This window comes from Ananas comosus, linkage group 21, assembly GCF_001540865.1.
Source record: "Ananas comosus cultivar F153 linkage group 21, ASM154086v1, whole genome shotgun sequence".
Classification (NCBI taxonomy): Eukaryota; Viridiplantae; Streptophyta; class Magnoliopsida; order Poales; family Bromeliaceae; genus Ananas; species Ananas comosus.
The window spans coordinates 9,449,963-9,471,058 of record NC_033641.1 but is presented as its reverse complement, the minus strand read 5'-3'; the positions used below and the strand labels follow the sequence as shown (position 1 = coordinate 9,471,058).

Below are 21,096 nucleotides of genomic sequence, written 5' to 3'. Positions count from 1 at the left end.
ATTCTATCTTATATTTCTCAACTATCAAAAATTATTCCCTGCACCTGGTATATTAGTAGCACAAAATTTTTTTTTAATATCAATATTGTAAAATTAAAATATAATCTAATATATGTGATCTACACCATATAAAAACTCTATGTATAAAAAATTACAAAGTTTAGATTTTTATAATAAAAATTTAAAAACTTTGTGTATAAGATTTATTCATACATACCGTAGATGAAATAATTTCTTTCTAATATTTTATTTCTCTTTTATTTATTGATTTATTTAAATTATTTAAATAGATTTCTTCAAATCTTTTCCACATAAGTTTTATAAATAATTCAATTACTAAATAATTTAATTACTTATAAGCTGTTATATAATTTACGTTGCACAAATACCAATTTAGTTATTTTTATTTAAATAGATTTAATTATTAAATTACTTTTATATAACTTTATTTAATTAATAATTAGACTAATAAAATTATATAAAAATATAAAAATATAAACTAAAATTTATTATTAAAATATTTTTTATATCCGCAACGTCGCGGGGTCTTGCAGCCTACCGCTATATCGGTCCTGCAGCCCACCACAAGACCGGCCAGTTGATCTGCGCTATTCCTTGAAGTATTTAGAAACCAAATTTATTAGTAATAAACGAGATTTATTGCCACCTATTTATTTTCGATGATGGAGTCTTTAAATTGATGATCGACGTCGTTGAATATGATCTATGTCACTTGAAGTTTTTAGAAACCAAATTTCAAATCTTTCCACAACATTTGCCTAATGATCAAAAGATTTCAAAATTTATAATTTTAATGGTTAATACGAATCGTTTTTTGGTTAATACGAATCGTTTTTTGGTTCAACGGCGTGAAGATATATATATAGATCAATTGAATTTTGGTTAGAAAATTTGTTGAAATATTTAAAACAAGATTTATACACTTGATCTGATTACGAGACTCGTATTATCAGTTTTGAAGGATATTTATTTTCAACTATTTATTTTTGTGTCTACTTGATGGACAAGAGAATAATATCGAAAAAACATAAAATTTAATTTTTATGTTAAAAATTAAATTTTTGTGTCCATTTAATTATTGACGTACCGGATATTTATTTTTGTGTCCATTTGAAGGTTTCATCATCGACAACAAATAGGTGGCAACTCTCTCGCTCTCTCTAATTATTTAACTAAAAAATTTAAAATACTAAAATAAAATAATATGAATAAAATATATTAGAGGAGAAAGATAAAACAGTAACCAATACAACCAATTCTTATATGTAAGCTATAATACTAGTATTATTGATAAGGACAAATATCCCAAGAGTAAGTTATATCATATTAGCCATACACCTATACATTTCACACAAAGACTTTTCTAACTATGTAGACTTTTAAATATGACAAAATATGATTTGGATAATCTTACCTCTACTGGACTTTAACTCTTAGTTAAATTCTAATTAAGTTTGGATTACTTCTTCAGCATCTTCATTATTTATATATATATAGAGTTGAGTTTGAATACTATCACTAGTAAACAAGTTCTATTGTCGTCCATTTATCTCTAATGATGGAATCTCCAAATGGACGATCGGCACTATTGAACACAATCTATACCACTTGAAGCATTTAGAAACCAAATTTTATATTTTTTCGATATTATTCTCTTGTCCATCAAGTGAATAGCTGAAAATATAAATATTTTTTAAAAAGTAATGATAGGAGTCTTATAATCAAGATCAAGAGTATAGATCTTGTTCTAAATAGTTTAAAGAATTTTCTAACAAAAATTCAATTGATTTGGCTATCTTTACACTGCTAAACGAGAAAACACCTTATATCGACCATTAAAATTAAAAATTTTGAAATCCTTTGATCATTGAGCTAATAATATCGAAAAGATTTAAAATTTAGTTTTTAAATACTTCAAGTGATATAAACCATGTTCAACAGTGCTGATCGTCGAATCGGAGGCTTAATCATCGAAAATAAATGGGTGGTAACAGACACCGTTTGCTTATTAATAGTATTTCAGCTTAACTCTCTCTCTATATATACATATGCAATTTTGTTAGCTGATGTCTGATTAATCTTGGATTAACTTTATCCTCAGTCTAATCCTGAATTAAACCTGATTAAAAGAAGTTAGAACTTAAGAGGGATAAATTTCATTACTTAAAATTTTTTAAGTGATCATATTTGAAAGGACAAATTATATATTATTTTTTTATAGAAAAAAAATACTATAGAGTATCTTTTATTGTTTATTATTATTTACTTTTTTTTTTGTGAGATGTATAAATTCCAATGGATAGTTAAGAGCCAAACCAAACAAGGAGAAAGAAAGAGAGAGAGAGGAGAACTAAGAAAGTAGAGAGAGAAAGAGAGAGAGAGAGGGTACAATCTCTCTCTCTCTCTCCATCCATATTCTCTCTCTCCTCTCTTTCTCTCTCCTCACTCTTCTTATTACTCTCATCTAATCCCTTCTCCAATCTCAATCCCAATCTCTCTCTCTCTCTCTCTCTCTCTCTCTCTCTCTCTCTCTCTAATAAGAAGAAGATCAAGAACAAGAAGCATTAAAAGAGGTATGCANTAGAGGAGTTCATCAAAGAGTAGTAACAAATTTTTATCTTCTTATCCAATGATTCATTGATAGTTTTTGGCTGCTTGGTTAAAAAAAAAAAAAAATTTGTTACTACTCTTTGATGAACTCCTCTAAACAATTAATTAACTATTATTACTATTTTATATTTTGGTAAAATTGTATGGAGATTCTCTTGAGTGCTTGGTTTTTGAAATAGGCCCCTAAACATTGTATTTGGTGATCACCCATTTTTAATTTGAGCTATTTTAGTCAATTTTATTAAAAATTTTGTCAAAATTAACAACTTTATTAGGCGTCGTTTGGTATCGTGTTTATTTATTGTTATTTTAAATAAAGTTTTGTATATCAAAAGATGCAGAAATAAATAGTAAATTGATTGTAATCTTTTTATCAAAAATGTTTACTCGACAACAAAATATAAAAATTTAAAATAATTTTTTAGCTTTTATTTCTTGAAAAAAAAAATTTCATTTATTACCCTGCCAGATGTATTATATAATTCAATCAATTATAATAACGAACGCAAAACTTTTTCTTTAACACATTAAATTATTTAAAATTAGTATTTTAAAAAAAAAAAAAAATTAGCATCGATACCAATCGAGACCTTAGATATTGGCCGCTAACTATTGGAGCTATTAAATTAAACAGAACTATTATTTAATTTAGCAAAATTTACAACTAAACTAAGTAAAAATAAATGGAAATTAAGAATATGGTAAAAAAAAAAAAAGTTTAGGGGGCTTTGTAAAATATATCTAAAGTCGAGGGGTTTTCATGCATTTCATCTATTGAACTGTTTCCGACTCTCGAGGTTCATAGATCGCGGCTGTAGGAACACTAGGGCTACGCTTGGGATAAACCCCAGCCGTCCGATTCTGATCGGACGGTTCTGATTGGTCAATTGACATGTCCCTATCCTGGACCGGTCTCACCCTTCGAGCTCCGAAGGGTTTTATGTCCGAGTCCACAAAATGATAGTCGTACACCCGAATCCGGATCCGAACCCGAAAATCCGAAAACAATCATTTCTCCTTACTATATTTCAAAATAAATGATATTAAAATATAAATTCAAATACAAAAAAAATTTATATCCGAATTTAGATTTGTCAAATTTTTATTAGTCATTCCCGTATTCAAATTTTATCCGCTAATCTATTTGGATTCGGATTCGGATATCGGACGTTCTCAGTTGACATCCTTAGCGGGTATAACCCGTTACCCCGATCTATGCGGACGCGCGTGCGCCCACCATAATTATTACGAGGGCAAAATCGTAAAAACGCCTCAGCGCGCAAGTGGGGCGCATTTAGATTCTCGCCACGTGTCGATGACACGACGTATCCTCATAGATATGAGCGCAGCCAATTGTTTGCCGACACGTGGCGGACAGAGGATGTTTCGACGTATTTTGAGCCGTTCGCGATGAATCGATCATGGCTTGGGAATCTCGCCTCTTTTTGCCTCCACCAATCATTTAGCATTTATTTTTTTTAATTTATAATAAAACATATAAACTTTTTCAAAAGTAATTAATTCTTTAGACCAGATCCTCAGAAAGAAAACAAAAAAAAAAGAAAAAGAAAAAGAAAAAGTGGAGAGCTCGTCAACGCGATTTATTTCTACATGTCAGTTTTATCTCTATTTAAAAAATTTTATTTTATTTTTTTAATTTTAGTATTAGAAAGCATCTGACGAATGTTTTAATAAAAACAAAATTAATATATGACAACGACTTAGCCGAAACGTTTTACTGAAGTTTTGTCCTCCGAAAAGATATATACTTTTGTCATTGGTTATGTTTTTGGTGCATATCAATCTATCATAGAAGGTAGATTCTTTAAGAAGCACTCATTGTCTACGACAGCCGTCTGTGTAGGGTTTTTTTTGTGCATGGGGTAATCCTACCATACAATAGCTGATTTGACGATTTGGATAATTCTTTTACGAGTACCGTACTGTTATGTTTATGTGCTGATAATGACAGATTGCCTTTGTCTATACTACATAAGGCAATCTGTCATTGTCAGCGGTCTGTACTACACACGGCAATCTGTCATTGTCAGCGCATCAGCATGCCAGCACATAGCGGTTCGATGATTTGTAATAGTGCTCATTTTTCATATCAAATGAAATATATCCTATTTTTGCCATACTTGTTCAAGCCAATGCTTTCGCTCTTCTTTTTTTTTCTACTACCAAGTGGCGCCACTGTTCTTGCTAAAGGAATCTCAAATTATTTCATTATTTCAACCTTTTTTCCAAATGGTTCTTTGGCTCTAAGATTAATGTATATATATATATACACTTTATAGCTAGTGATTGTTACAACTAAGTTTTTAATCTATCGCGATATTAAGTCACATCGACGTGTAGCTTTGATTCTCTAGGGACTTATTTTAACAAATTATGCTTTGCTCAACGCATCGATAAGTGGCCTTCTAACTTACTAGTAGTTTAATGGGTATTTAGGTATAAAGTAGTTGCTAAGGTGAGTCATCAACACACATATTTTACTTTAATTTTGTTCAATGGGTCTCACAATTAATGCTATATATATAATTTTATAAGCCCACAACATGATCTCAACTCAACACACTTTCACTCTCTTTCTTATGTTGCATTATATGTTGCATCATATGCAATATATATATATATATATATATATATGGCTAAATGACAGAAAATTTTTCTGTCAATACCCGCTTTTTCACTTTTCCCCACTGTCATTTAAAAATCTACACTTTGCCCTTCTTATAAAATGAAAAATATTCATTTTGACCCTCGTCGTCAGTGTTCCGTTAGGATTTTATTTATATCCTATATTTTATACCCAAAATGCCCCTCAAATTTTCATCCTTCCTCACCGACCTCGGCCGCGCCACCTCGCCCACCTCTTTTACACCTCGGCCGCGCCACCTCGCCCACCTCACTCTCCATGCACACAAACACGCCCTCGCCCGCCTCTGCCACCTCACCCTCGCCTCTGCCACCTCACCCTCGCCCTCGCCCACCCTCTATCCACGTCCACCCCGAAGAAGATGAGGGCAATTTGGTCATTTTGTCATAGCATATCCCCTGAAACATTTTTTATTTTATAAGGAAGCAAAGTGTATGTTTTTGAATGACAGTGAGGGAAAGTAAAAAAGCGGGTATTAATAGGAGAATTTTCTATAATTTAGCCTACATATATACATGAACATTCCTTTTGACAAAGTTTATGTATGCCCTCAAGAAATATATATAGATATGTATGTGTGTGTGTGTGTGTGTGTGTGTGTGTGTGTGTATATAACTATATATATATGAAAAGGTTCTTTGTATTAAACAATACCATATCAAATTTTGATACAGTTCATAACATAGAAAATTTTTCTTGATCTAGTTCATATGATGGATTATATAAGCTAATATCTATGTGCCTATAAACACAAAGTTGAAGCTTATATTATCTTTTTTCCTTCTTTTTTTAACCTCTTTATGTAGAGATAGAGAAGTGTTCTTGGTGGAGATGTGGCCTTATTTCGATCCCGAATACGAAAACCTCAGCTTACATATTAATCCGCCGAGGTCTCTTTCTCCCTCACTCTTGCTTCGATTACTCGCAACCGTTGTTATCTGTAATCAAAATGATTGTAATATGAATGTCGAGTTATTTCGTGTTTTCTTTTACTCCATGGTATCCTTTTCAGTTTGTTTTTTGGTGTAAGAACTATCTTATTTTGTTTAAGTTCTTGGTAATCGAATTGATTATTGCAGAGTTTGCATCGACAACACCGCCTGCGACGAATGCACATTGGTTAAGGTAAAGCATTCGTCGCTAACTCGTATCTTTTAGTAATTATAATCGATATTATTTTGAATTTGCTCTTCGATTTTTGATGAGTTTAGTGAATCCTACGAAAAACAATATAGATATCCTTAGTTTAACCTTAATATGAAAATTTTTCTCTTTTTTTTTTTTCCTCTTAATTTGTGTTTATTTTGTTGCTCTTTTTGTGCCCAGGTGGATAGCATGAACAAAACAGGGATATTATTAGAAGTGGTTCAGGTGTTGAGTGATTTGGACTTGGCCATTTCTAAAGCATACATCACCTCTGATGGGGGATGGTTCATGGATGGTAACATACTCTTTTTTTCATACTTTATTATAATTCACATTAGAAACAAAAAATAATGGTAAAAAAAAAGATATAAATCAAAATTCGAATCACTTATGCAGTGTTCCATGTGACGGATCAGCACGGTCGAAAGATCACCGACCCGCAAACGATCGAGTACATCGAGAAGGTATATTGTTCTTTTTTTTGTAGTTTTATTGTCGAAAACATAGTTTTTGATTGCTTGATTGGAATGTTTTGTGATGGGGACTCATGTAGATGTTTGTGTCGACTTGTCGCAGGCCCTCGGGCCCGAGAGCAACATATTCGGGCCTAAAGGGGACTCGTCCCCGGGACGGCTCGTCGGCATGCGCTCGATTGGCGATCACACCGCAGTCGAGCTCATAGGAACTGACAGACCCGGTCTGCTATCCGAGATCTTCGCGGTCCTCGCCAATCTGCACTGCAACATCATAGCTGCTGAGGTATGGACCCACAGAATGCGCGTGGCCTGCGTGCTGTACATCAATGACGAGGCCACGGGCCGCGCGGTAGATGATTCAGAACGTCTGTCCGTAATGAAGGAGCAGCTCAGAAACGTGTTGGCGGGGCGAGGGGACGACGCCAGGGGGGGGCGCACTAACTTCTCGGTGGGCTCGACCCACGTGGACCGACGGCTCCACCAGCTGATGCGCGCCGACGAGGACTACGGGAGCGACGGCGGACTGACGGAAGGGACCGACAGCGACTTGGTTTCGAGGCCTGTCGTTACCGTCGAAAACTGCGGGGAGAAGGCGTATTCGGTGGTGACTGTCAGGTGCAAGGATCGGTCGAAACTGCTGTTCGATATCGTGTGCACGCTGACGGACATGCTGTATGTAGTCTTCCACGCCTCGATCTCGTCCGACGGCGTTTACGCTCTGCAGGTTAGACCGGAAAGTTACGATGTGCAGAAGTTTTAGTCGATTCAGACGTTGTTTTTTCCGTTAAGCTTGTTAGATGAACTTCAGGAATTGTACATTCGTCGCAACGATGATCGCACTCTCGACTCGAAAGACGAAAGGGAAAGAGTGATCAAGTGCATTGAAGCTGCAATCTTAAGAAGAGTATCTGAGGTGCATGAATGATGTGATAGTTTTCGGCGTATAGATTCTTTTTATCAACCAACAGATGCTGTGCTGCAATGCAGGGCTTCAGCTTGGAGATCTGCGGGCGCGACCGGGTGGGCCTGCTGTCGGACGTGACGAGAGTGCTCCGCGAGCACGGCCTGTCGGTGATGCGGGCCGACGTGACGACGGTCGGGGAGCAGGCGGTGGACGTGTTCTACGTCTGCGACCCCTCGGGGACTCCGGTCGACACCAGGGCCATCGAGGCCCTCCGTCGCGAGATCGGCCACACCGTCATGCTCAACGCGAAGAAGGTAGCGGCGCCGTCTCCTTCCGATCCCGCGAACGCCAGCTTCTTCTCCTTCGGGAGCTTCTTCGGGAAGCTGTTGCCGAATATTTAAGTGGCAGTGCTGCTGTAAACTATGTAATTTTCCGAAATCGGATGCAAAGTAGTCGAATTTAACCAGGAAAGATCATAAACTGGTGACTGCATCAGTAGGAAACATTGTTAAAGCATAATCCATATGTATATAATGCTGTTGTAACATCTCAAACAAGTTCCTATCTTAGCAATTTGGATTTGATTTTTCTTTTTGCTTTTTTGTTTTGTTTCTTTTTTGTATCATTTTCAATTTTTCTGATAACAAAATTCAGTTTATTCTAGTGGATCTTCACATAATTTTAGAAAACATCTGACACAAATGACTAAATTGAACAGTGTACGAAAATCTCGCAAAATAAATAGAATGAGTAGCTAGGATACATTTAACAATTCAAATACAGAAAACGAGAATATTTATCGTTCGAAATAGGAGCTCGCTTTACAATAAGTAGATGTCGAAGCATAACAAAGACCAAATTTTGCGATTCGATCAGTTAAAAAGAAAGAAAAGAAAAAAGGTAATCGCTGTATGTCCTCGTCTAATTCTTGGATTGTTCGTCTATCACTTGCCGTGGGGTTCGAAATCGTCATCGACATCGAATGCCGGGTTGCAGAGGCATCTGAAGAGTCTGCCGATTCCCTGGAAATAGCCAAACCGATTAATTGAAGTACGAAGTTTACGTGAATTGAGATTTGTGAAGATATATTCTGACGAACAATGATGGTACTTGTCGTAAATGTGTCGTATGATAAGAAGTTTTAACGTGCTTTAACGGTGAGACTAACTTTTCAGTGAACATTAACGGTATCGTATTTAACTTGCCTGAGTAAGTAGAGGAGTTCGATATGAGAGTGTCCGAGGAACATCGTCGACCGAACTAGCATCGGAGCTGCTATCATCGTCGTCTAGAATGTTCGGCTTCGATGTTCCAGCCGGCAAAGGTTGCTTTTCTCGCTGCAAATAAAAACAAGATATGATCTACGAATTTTCTCTACGAGAGCTACGCGACGATGAGAATGACCAATCAGATGAAAAAAATTATGCGAAAGATGAAAGGTACTTCAACAACTGAATTTGTCCAATTCCGTAAACTCTTTTCAATGCGAGGCTGAAAAGTAAAAGAACTCAGATGACTTCACATTATTGTTGAATTTTACAGCCTTAAATCGCCAGAAGTACGCTGTCCAAACTGACAGCATTTTAAATGTAGATTACAGACAATTTTGCAGGCCGAAATCTACTTAAAAGTATGGATTCTGAAATTGTACCTGAAATATTTTTCCAAGAGTTTTCAAAGCGAAAGCTCGGGCCTTAAGTTCTTCCTTCTTTACATTACTCTCTTGCAACACCTACAAAAACAATGCGACGAATTGCGGGAAATCAACGACTAACTTATTGAAGAATATAATGCAGTTTAAGACAACTAATACAACATACCAATTGGCAAACGTGTAACAGCGTAACTTCTATATCTACGACATTCAGTTTCCACAGCGAGTTCATCATCAAGTCCTTGTTCATCCGTAAATGTAAGTCGACGTCTCGTTCCGAGCCACAGCCATCTTTATTTATCTGCCTGCAAGCTTCTTCTTGCAGCTGCAGCAACTGCAAAGCACCTGTAGAAACTTATTTTTGTTAGCAACATAAATCCGCTGTTTTGTTTACAGGGATATTCCAAAGTTCAAACCTTTAGCGGCCGTGATCTGCGACTTCCAAAAATGGCCCTTGTTTCTGACCCATTCGGCAAGAAATGGTACTCCCAGATACATGGCCTTCTTGCCGAGCTCCTTCGCAGCTTGTCTCGAGTAGACGTATCCAATCGTGCGCAGAATATCAAGTCCAAATGCTGTACTTCGACATACGGGGTCATTATTTTAGGAAGCCAAAGTGAAAATCACGACACTGACAAAGTTTTTTCCCGCATTTTAGCCTATTTTTATCTGATTTTCACTTAGAACAAAGGAAGGATAATATACATTATCGCAAAAAAAAGAGATTCGTCTTAAAGGTAATAAGAGTGCAAGATTGGCCAACCTGTACTAGCAAGCCTTCTTGCTTCGGCTTCTGCGCGATGAACGAATCCTTCTTTGTCACCTCGAACGTATTGGTTAAGAAAATCTCTGAGGAACCTCGCAAGCTTCTCTTCTCTTTCTCTTTGCACGGCCTTCGCGACAACCAATAACTTGAATCAACAAAAATGCTAAATAGTTTCAAATGAGAACAACATGCTAACAATAACATCGTAAAAAAAACGCGCCTTTAATCGATCCTGGAGCTTTTCAGGATTATCATTCTCGCTTGTTAAATCCGAGGAGGCCAATTCGGACGAGGCCATCGTCGCCACAGCGAGGTGCCCGATATAATCCTCGAAAAGTTCGCTCCCGAAAAGGATGGTAAAAACTGCGGTTGCATCTAACATATTCTCCCTGAAATTGGTGAGTGGTGGAACAAAAAAAAAAAACATAAAATCAACGAATTGAAACAATGCGAACCGAACAATCGAAGTATCATTACAATCATTATATTTGAGCATCGAATCGAACCGAATCGAATACCTCGATACACTATTTTTACCATAGCCATCATAGGCCCTTCTCTGCACTGGATCACTCAGAACCTGATAAGCTTCTCCTAATGCCTGTGAAAAAGCTCCCAACTTTAATCACTTAATAACCTTTTTTTGTTTTCACTTTAGAACTAAAAAAGAATCATAGGAGAAGCTAAATTAGTATAAATGAGTGAACTAAATTCTACGAGACGAGCCTGAAATCTCTCGGCGGCTTTCGGGTCGTTCGGATTCTTATCGGGGTGGACTTGTCTTGCCTGTTTCAAACATTGAATCAGAAACTCAGAAGAAACCCCATGGAATCGATTGAAACCACCGAAATTGAACCAGTAAATGTGGGAATCATCAAAAATTGATGAAACCGATTACAATTGAGGGGATAGTAATCCGAAAAACAAGGTAAAAATCGGAATTTTGTTCTTGGAACTGGGGGAAAGGTCTCACCTTTAGGTAATAGGCCTTCCGAATCTCCTCCTCCGACGCCGAGGGATCGACGCCGAGGACGTCGTAGTACTCGGTCTCCTTCGCCATCGTCTCCGAACAAGCCCCTTTCCTCCTCCTCCTCCTCCTCCTGATCACGTTCGAGGTTGCTGTAATGGAGAAGTTCTCGGGCGATGATAACTTCGATTTCCCGCACTTTCGCATCTATCCTCGTCGACATCGGTGTTGTTCTCAATCAGGTCGCTTTTTCACTTTTCCTAGATGCTTTGAATTTTACTCATCTGCGAATGCTTGCGCCATTTTCTTGCTTGATTTAGGAGGCGTTAATTGGATCAAGAAGTAGGAAATTTGGGGTTTTGTANGAGAGAGGAGCTCTCTCTCTCTCTCTCTCTCTCTCTCTCTTCCTCCCTCTCTCTTTCTCTCTCTTAATCAAAAGAGAAGGGTAAAAATGTATGCATAATCCCTGTACTATTCTCAAATTGAGCTCTGGCTATTCTTCTTCTTTCACATGTGATCTCAACTCCTTTTGAGTCTAATTTTTTCGAGTGCGTCAAACCGTTCTATCGTGCTCCATGATTCCACTCTACAAAACTATCATGTTCGTACCTACTTGATCGCACTATACCATTTAGACGAGTAGCCCAGAATCGCCAAATTATAAATTTGATATCACTTGTTGGAAAATTTTTATGTCCGATTTAGAGGCCTCGGACTCATATGAGTCCTCCTGTGTGGTGTTCATTTCATACCAATGACTAATTCTTTTACCTACGATCAAAATTTTTTTTTATCAAAAAAAATCATTTTAGAGTTAAAAAAAAAAGAAAAACATTGTTGTCAAATTTGTACTAAGCATTTAGAGAAATAAATGCTCTAGGGATTGAGTTATAATATTGGAATAATACAAGGCCATGAATACATTTTACCTCCTTAATTAATTAATTAATTAAGGAGGGGTAGTGTGTAGAGTGTGTGGGTTGGCGCCCACATAAAGGATTTGAAAAATAGGGTTACTTTTTTTTCTTTTTTTTTTTTGGTGGGTTTATAGTGAAGCTTATGATTATACTTTGTTGGGGGAGAATCCTCCCACTTTGTTATATTTTAAAGGCACTTTATTTTCTTTTAAAATATGTATTCTTTACAATTTCTCAATTGTTTCAATAAAATTTCCTAATTTTTTTTATCTTGTCATGCAAAATTTCATCAATTATAGATCCTCTCTCATTAAAGTTGTTTGATTCACTTTGTTATAGATTGAAAAGTCCAGCACTAAATAAAAATTCCAAACGAAGGAAAACTTTATCAGCATTACTTAAATTCGGTGTTTTTCAATATTTATTGAATAGTCCGGACAAATCGGTTAGACTATAAATCAGTTCTTAATCAGATCGAGCGAAAAATTGGTTGAACCAATCGGAACCGATGTTGAACTACTAGTTTATGAAGGTAAGATACTATTGGTCGAAAAAATCGAACCAATCACAAAACAAATGATATCTTAATCTTATTTGGTAACCGCGAATTAGCACGAAATAAAGATGTATTATGGGCAAATCACATATACTTGTTAATGGCTTATCTCAAAGTTATATACATGAGAATTAACTTAAACTTGCTTCTAACACAACTTAATTTTTCGGCTTTCGAGCTTATTTATGAAGATTAGTAAACCTTGGATAGGAACTTTGTAAGCAAATGGGTAAGCTCTTAAGATTAGATTACAATAGTTTTGGATCATAATCACATGTTGTGCTTGTGCTTGTTATTTAGTATTCAATTTACTAGCGAAAGAGGTGTAAGGCATGCTTGTTTTCGTAGATCTCGAGGGTTGAGATCGTGAATTTGAAAAAGTCGTAGGCGTCGGTGTTTATTTCAGCACCAAAATTGCGAGATCACTCAAACTCCCACTCGCAATTGTATAGAGATCAGCCTTTCGACTTCGGCGGGGGTGAGAGGTGAAACTGAGTTCGTGAGACTCACAAGTTTCCCGATCCCTCACTTTGTACTCTCAAACAGCCTTTTACTCTACGGCGCAATAATATTCGATAATATGTTATGTAGTAAAAAAAAAAAGTTCTGAAAATATTGATTCTCTTCAAAAGTAATAGATTAAAGAAAGTTTCTTCTTCTTAATTCCACTTTCACCAATTCATTGAAAACCAAAGTTTTAGCTCATAATTTGGACAATGTAATTAAATCACATTTTTTTTTTTTCTAATTTCCTTGAACTTTTGTGTTGGATTTTAAAAAGAAGCATGGCTAGGAAAAAGATGAGAGACATTGCATAAATTTTGCCCTTTCTTTTAGGTTTATCTTAAACCACAACAAATATCACACATGTGATGGAGTTTTAAATTTTTAAGGGAAAACTTCAAATACCACCCCTGTGGTTTCACTTTTTCTCACTTTAGTACTCTGTGGTTTAAAGTGTATCAAGTTAGTATCCTGTGGTTTCGCACTTTCTCACTTTAGTACCCTGTGGTTTAAAGTGTATCAAATTAGTACCATGTGGTTTAATATTTCATTAAGAAAAAGATAAAACCACAAGGTAGTAACTTGATACAAAAATAAAATTACAGGATACTAACTTGATACAAAAATAAAACCACATAGTACTAACTTAATACACTTTAAACCACAGGGTACTAAAGTGAGAAAGTGCGAAACAGGATACTAATTTGATACATTTTAAACCACAGGATACTAAAATAAAAAAGTGCGAAACCACATGGAGATTTTTGAAGTTTTTTCCAATTTTTAATAGAAGCACACAAAGTTGTTGGCCAGTACAATCACAAATTTGGGCGTGTGCAATGAAATATTTAAGATTAAGGACACAGGACAGCATGTAACCTGTAAAGGTTGGTGTATAACGTCTTTTCGTAAGACCATTAAAAGTGAAGGACTCAATATTAATTACAAAATAATAAAGGTAAAGTACCTGAATTATACACCATTTTCGTTTGGCTATTTAATTGTTTACAAATTTTGATTTTAAGCCTAAGTAAAATATGCCGTTCATCTTTACAAGTGTAATTAGTATATTTCACACGTGTTTCACAAACTATGAGTTCATTAAAGTAAGTAATTAAATTAAATTTTAAAACCAAAGTATTGTAGATGGACTCAAATCAAACAAATTGAATGATTGAAAGATTGAATAACCGATTCAAAATGGTTAATGATTCAGATAAGTACTACACGATTTAAACTTCAGAGCTTCAATTGCGGAAGTTAGGGTTTTCCGGTCCAAACTCGACCTCGAAATTCACTGGAATTCGATTTCGGATTCGAGTTTCGGGTCGAGTTTATCAAACCCGACGCAAACACGATCCGGATCTGTCAGCGCGGAACAAAACTGATCCAAACCCAAATTCCAACACCAGAATAACAAACCAAAACACAGGGAACTGATCCGACAAATGCGATATATTTACTTAAAAAAGTAAATCACATGGCACAGCATAGAAAGAGCAATTTATGAGAATGGCATAATACCAACTCGATCACAAAGCAGGAGAAGCAGTTTTTCATGAGCAGTTTTCGAAGTTCATCTTTTTCGATACCGGATCATCAGATTACGAATTACAAATGATAAAAGGCGTCTAAACCAAATCCGTCATAAACACGAAACGTCTCTTACAATCTTATCATACCGAGTACACAAGTTTAAAGGAGAATAAGATGAAAAAAGAAAGACCAAACAATCTAATCTAGTTAGTGAAAAGGATGGATGGTAGAAAACCGGATTTTGGCGGATATTGTTACATGTTAGTTGGAAGTTAGCACTGTTTTCACGACTGACCACTTTAAGAAACCGGTGTTTTTAAGTTTAAAGACTGGTATATTTATCCGAATCTCCCGCGCCGAACATGATATCACTTGGCTCAGATATGTCAAACCGGACCACGACACAAGTGATGTTGTCGCTACTCCCCCTGGAGTAGGCCTCTTCTATAAGTTTTCTCGCGGCAGATTCGGCGCCATTTATGCGCTGCACAATCTCCACTGCGTCCTGCACAAAAAGCCGCGAGAGTTGCAAACTAAGATTTACAAACGATGACAAGGTAAGCGATAACAGTTTGCAGCTGAAAAGCCATATTCTAGGGTTGCAAGGGAGAAAGGCTAAAACGTGCCGAGCAAAACATATTAAGGGAAAGGGAAATGAAGGTGATATCAATATGCAATATTGAATTTGAGAATAGATGAATGAAGCTTAGTGCTCGCTCGCAAGAATTTCATTGATTATTTATCTAAGAGTAAGGGAGGAAATTATTGATAAAAGAGTAACTAATAATTTGATTATTTTACATACGCTAATAGCTATCGCATAAGCAATCTAAAAATAAATAATAACAATGAATATATTCACATTCTCTAGGAAACTTGTGAACGAATTCCATGTTTTCTCAGGCTAAGTATCTCAAATTCCAGATTGGCAGGGAATAAATTTTACTTGAAATAAGCTGAATTAAGAGAATTACCTTGTTGGACACAACATTCCAAAGTCCATCACTGGCGATAATCAGAAAATCCATCCCTTCAATGTCTTCTTCCTTGGCACAGCAAAAATAAGGCGTATTAGCTGCTTACGATTTGTATTGTCCTTCTTAGCAAATTAAAGCAAGTACTTGAGAAGATTTTGGATTTCTTAAATTGATTCACCTGAATTTCTGGTTCAGCAACCACATACGGCTTAAGTAGTTTGTCTCCAAATGCACGAGAAACAGCAAGTACACCGCCCACTCTCCAAGTGCCTACACAAGTTACATCATCATTCAGAATATCAGAGCTAATGTCGTCGACTAAACAACGAGAGCGAAAAAGTAAAGAAACGAGAGGAGTATGAACAAATTGTATTTTCCACAAAAGGTCCACTCCTTATTGGATTTTGCAACTTTGGCGCATGCTTTTCAGTTTTGCAGTAGCGGACTAAAGGAAAACGGGTATTTCACTCCATAAGAGAAAATTTTAGCCCATAGTTGATAAAATGGTTGGGGGGTGTGTGGTGCGGGGGGGAGTGAATACAAATTTACAAAAAATAAAAGTAGATTATTCTTGAAATCAGAAAAATACCTGCCCAAATGATGAAGCCCCCTGCCTTTTCAATTCGCTGCCGCTCATCAGATCTATCAGGTTTGTGATCGATGGACAAAGGTTTTGCTGCAGCATAAAAAAGCAATCCATTGTCCAAGAAGAAAAGAGCAAGATTCAATAAAAATGCGGAATAAATGATAAAACGGCAAAACAAATAACTTTCAAAATCAGATTGACCAATTAAAATAGCATTTTAATATTCGAACCGAATACCACCTAACTGTGAAGGAAATTGAAGAAGTCATTTCAAGGAAGTGTGGAGTTTAATAGAAAATTGTATATGCGTTAAAGCGGACCTGAGCCAGATTGACATGCAACAACTCTGGAATCCCCCACATTTGCAACAAAAAGGCGATTGCCTAACAAAACAACCGTCGATGCAGTTGAACCAGCATCTTTTTGATGACCTTTTTCTTCACTAAGGTAGTTGTCATCGGTTTGCTTAAAAGATTCAACTGTAAACATAAAAAAATTGAAACTGCTTATTGACGACGAAGAAGGATCAAGCAAAGGTGAAAGCTAGGCAGAAAGGAAGAATAAGAAACCAACCACAGACCAATAGCTGACTTCGTGTCTTTAATGAAATCTGGGTGGTCGCTTAAGTTCTTGAAGAGGTGACTCTTTAAATATTCTGCAGTTCTTGCACCACCATGGCCTGACGGAGAACATAACCATATGAGAAAAACAAATTTAATAAAATTAATTATATGGTATTACTATGCATCCACGTTTTATTAAACCTTTTGTAGTAAGGAACAACAAAATTATTGACAAAAAGTGATTCAGGGCCTAAGACCGGGCTTATGCAGAAATGTTGTTTTTAGTAGAACTGTTTAAAGAATCACTAAGAACTCTGTCCACCAGTACAAGCAATATCATCAAATTGAAGCCTTTTCTTTTGGTTCCCCAAAGTCACTAAGCTTCAGCCACAGCAAAAGCTCTGGAGTTTATGCCGATCAAGTGCCTGGATATGCTTCTCAAAAGTAGATAATCAACTTCCGAAGCCAAGTCAAATAGGTACTCAAATATCAATAGAATTTTATCTTGGTAGATGCATCTTTTAACAGCAAATTTACACTACTCAGAGGTAATATCTTAAGAAAAATGATAAAAGGAAATTATCCATACCATCAAACACTCCGAAGAATGAAACCATCTGACCATCCACTTCTGCTATTCTTGTCTCAAAGAAATCTTCCATTGATGCCCTTTTCCCCTTAAAGGTGGCATAACCATAGCTGAAGCTTTCATCTTTGGATCCAGTTCGGAAGCTGTTAAACCACAGAAAGGCATTCTTAATATTATGGGATCCAGCTAATTCTGTACATTTTTGAAGCAGTCAATAATAATAAGAAAATGACAAGTAATTTCTACTTCGCCATGCTGACATAGTTTATAGAGTAAAAAGCAACTTCAGGAAGATGCACAATCTCTAAATGAGACAAAATATCTTTCGCATCATGCATGCTTAAATATTTGACATAATTCGATATATAATCCTTCAAAATAGTATCATCTACTTACATATATAGCCTTCAAAATTTTAAGTTCCACATTTCCTGTTCAAAGCTCAATTTCCTACAGAAATGCCCTTATATAAAGATAAGGTTTTCAATATCTGTAGCATCCATTCTTTATCACTTTCGCAACTAGCAGTCGGGTCTAAAAAGAAAACTCTAGTTTTTGAAAATTGAAATCACTTGCATCAATGTTTATGATTTATTACCGGAAAAAAAAAAAGCGTACAAAACTTACTAGAACTATGGATCATTTTGAGTCGGCTGTCCAAACTTTCAAAATTTTGATTTTACTATCTAACCTTTGAATTTGTTTGACTTTAGTCGGTCAACGATACTTAGACTTCAAAATTTATGCTAATAACTTACTATAATGAATTTATAGTCACAGGAACTACATGTTACTAACTAAACTTATAAGGATAAAAAACTCATTCAAATTTAAAGTCAAAGTGTTGTTGACTAAGTCAAATCAAACAAATTGAAAGATCAGGCAGTAAAATCAAAATTTTGCAAAGTTGGTAGCCAAATCAAAATGGTCCATAGTTCATATACGTATTGTACGTTTTTTCCTTTATTACATAACAAAGTTTCTTCCTTCCAACTTGCTCAGTGCAGGAAATGACACAAGAACAGTTTCAGAACTAATGTGAGAAAAGAGCAATGCAAAATAGCTCTTAAATTCTTCTTAATCGTAGAAAATCACGACTTAAAAAATTCATATATTGCCATAAAAAATATATATATTTTCGAATCAAATTACAACAAGCTACTTCCATAAGTATTAACTAATTAAAAGGTCATCCTCTAGTAGCATGCGCTTGAAAAGCAATCATATTGCCATAAATAGTTGTTTCACATAAGCAAGACTCTCAATACGCGATCATAATATAGTAAATCCTTTAGTTTGTAGAGTAATATAAATAGAAAGAATTAAGTGAATCAGAAAACGAAAAAAAGAATTCTTTTTTCTCGGCTCTTAATTCGCCCAGTTTTATAGTATATTTATATGCAACAAACAATTAAGTACAAGTTTACAACAAACAAATCAATCCCAATATCTTCTACACCTAAAATAAACCCCCAAAAAACCCTAGAAAGGGCGAATCAAAAGGAACTCTTTTTAATCCGAATTTCTCAACACTAAACCCCATTGACGCAAAACATCAAACAGGTACCGCCCAAATCCAAATCCCCCGCATCAAAACCCAACATAAACCAAACGATACCATCAAAACGGAGATCTAGAGAGAGAGAGAGAGAGAGAGAGAGAGAGAGAGAGAGAGAGAACCTTATACCGCCGCCGCTGGACAGGGCACCGGGCTCGGACTTGTGCGTCATCGCCACCGCCGCCTCCTCGTCATCCCCCGCCGAGGGGACAAGGCGGCGATTGTGAGCGATCGCGAGGACCACTTCGTCTCCTTCGCCTCGCGAGATCGCGAGGGGAGAGAGAGAGAGAGAGGGAAGAGACGAGGGGAGGGGAGGGGATTTTTTTTTTTTCAGCGATATTTTTAGTATTTATTAGCTGGGTTTTGATCGTTTCTTCGAAAGGGTAAACGTTAGTTACTTAGTTTACGGTACAATTACAGGTTAGTCCCTGTCCCATTCCTATTTGTATGTCGGTCCATATAATTTATGTACATTATATTTTAAAAAAATAATTTTTGAGTTTTCATATATAAAATAATAATAATAATAATATTATAATATATATACTAGTTAAGTTTGCGTACAAATACACGTAATAATTATTTTAATAGTTATTTTAATCAATTATTTAACTGGTAAATTTTAAATATATTTTTTTAAGAATTAATGGTTACAAGGAGATCAAATAATCCCCTTGATTAAATAAGTTTTTTTAGCATTCGAAAAAATGGTAAAAACAGAATTTAACAATATATTTTTTTCATTTTAGTTAATTAAATTTAACAAAAAATTTAGGTGTTTTTAATTTTGAATTTTAAAAATTTTGGTAGCTAAATATTTGGAAGGGCACAGTAGTATAGTTATTTTACAACGTGAATCATTTATTTTCACAACTATTTTCACAACTTAAATGCAATATATATAAAAAATTAGGAGGTAACTGAAAAAAAGAGGGGACTAAGATGAAATATTAAAATAGGACAGGGACTGTTTATAAATTTTGTAGGTTAGTTTATTGTTGTTACGGGGACAGGGCGGCTCCGACCGTAATAGTAAAAACTTTAAAAAAAATTAAAAAAAAAATTTTTTAAAAAGGAATTTTGTGTCGGATACAGTGTTCGGACAAGCCATTCATAGATCGACACGTGGCTCATCTGAGGCGTGTAGTCCACTCATCGGGAACCTTCCACAGGGGAGTCCCGTGTCACGGTTGCATGTCACGGTCGTTAGGTTGACGTGTGGGCCCCACGCATGATTTAGATGTGATATGTAACGGTTTCACGGAAGAGTTACGTCACCAGGTGGGAACACGTGGAGTGGGCTACTACGCCGCGGAGAGAAATTGTTGCGTGGACCAGGTGTACACGTACACCTCCTATACTTCATGTATAAATAAAAGCGTAAACTTCAAATACCACCCCTGTTGTTTCGCACTTTCTCAATTTAGTGCCATGTGGTTTAAAGTGTATCAAGTTTAGTGTCTTTTCGTCAATTTTTTCGTTAATATTGTGTTAAATTATATACAAAAAACTTCAGATACCCCACCTATAGACTATAGTTTATCGAATGTTCACTTTAGTACCATTTAGTTTTAACTTTATCACTGATTTAACGAAAATAAATTAGTGAAATAAACCACAGGGCACTAATTTTAAACCACAGAGTACTAAAGTGAGAAATTGTGAAATCACAGAGGTGGTATTTAAAGTTTTTTCTAAATAAAAATAAATGAATAAATTTTGAAAACTCATAAATAATTTGTTGCTGATTCATGAAGTATATTTTGTTCAAAACTTATGAATTTTGGATGGAGCATGGACCCAGCAAATCAACTTTTTAAATTTCAGGTGTATCGTAAATCGTGCAACACCGGGTGCATGCAATAATTTATTTTTAAAAAATAATAGATAATAGATGTGTTTATCCCAAGCTAAACATATATGAATTTAGTTATGGGTACAGAATATAAAAAAAAATCCACCAATGTGGATACGGGTATAGATTTTATATTTATCCAAACTCGAATATATTATATATATAATTTTTATTTATTTATATAATATAAAAAATATTTAATAATTTTTATCTATTAGATCTTCATCCAACCGTATGGATTCTTAA

The 21,096-nt window shown here is 35.6% G+C and overlaps 3 protein-coding genes across 5 annotated transcripts; 1 reads left to right on the top strand and 2 right to left on the bottom strand.

The window, feature by feature from the left end:
* Positions 2,444-8,419, top strand: LOC109726569 (ACT domain-containing protein ACR3). 2 transcript variants are annotated; one of them, XM_020256227.1, is made up of 8 exons: positions 2,444-2,594; positions 6,103-6,186; positions 6,376-6,421; positions 6,623-6,737; positions 6,839-6,906; positions 7,019-7,642; positions 7,727-7,831; positions 7,906-8,419. In XM_020256227.1, the coding sequence occupies exons 2-8, from the start codon at positions 6,128-6,130 to the stop codon at positions 8,221-8,223; spliced, it is 1,335 nt and encodes a 444-aa protein (XP_020111816.1). In that variant the 5' UTR covers positions 2,444-2,594; positions 6,103-6,127; the 3' UTR covers positions 8,224-8,419. The 2 variants fall into 2 exon arrangements, with proteins under 2 accessions (XP_020111816.1, XP_020111817.1); XM_020256228.1 differs by lacking the exon at positions 6,103-6,186 and having other exon boundaries at positions 2,454-2,594.
* LOC109726570 (chaperone protein dnaJ 10) lies at positions 8,561-11,554 on the bottom strand. Of its 2 annotated transcripts, XM_020256229.1 has the most exons (10): positions 11,216-11,437; positions 10,969-11,028; positions 10,761-10,843; positions 10,463-10,631; positions 10,240-10,369; positions 9,893-10,051; positions 9,643-9,821; positions 9,474-9,554; positions 9,028-9,159; positions 8,561-8,844 (listed from the first exon to the last, which is right to left on the bottom strand). In XM_020256229.1, exons 1-10 carry the CDS (start codon positions 11,414-11,416, stop codon positions 8,767-8,769), a joined length of 1,272 nt encoding a protein of 423 aa, XP_020111818.1. In that variant the 5' UTR covers positions 11,417-11,437; the 3' UTR covers positions 8,561-8,766. The 2 variants fall into 2 exon arrangements, with proteins under 2 accessions (XP_020111818.1, XP_020111819.1); XM_020256230.1 differs by lacking the exons at positions 8,561-8,844; positions 9,028-9,159 and adding an exon at positions 9,207-9,313 and having other exon boundaries at positions 11,216-11,554.
* LOC109726802 (probable protein phosphatase 2C 11) lies at positions 14,680-19,321 on the bottom strand. Its single transcript, XM_020256591.1, has 8 exons — positions 19,118-19,321; positions 17,438-17,580; positions 16,866-16,964; positions 16,606-16,764; positions 16,289-16,375; positions 15,878-15,969; positions 15,697-15,768; positions 14,680-15,227 (listed from the first exon to the last, which is right to left on the bottom strand). Exons 1-8 carry the CDS (start codon positions 19,165-19,167, stop codon positions 15,045-15,047), a joined length of 885 nt encoding a protein of 294 aa, XP_020112180.1. The 5' UTR covers positions 19,168-19,321; the 3' UTR covers positions 14,680-15,044.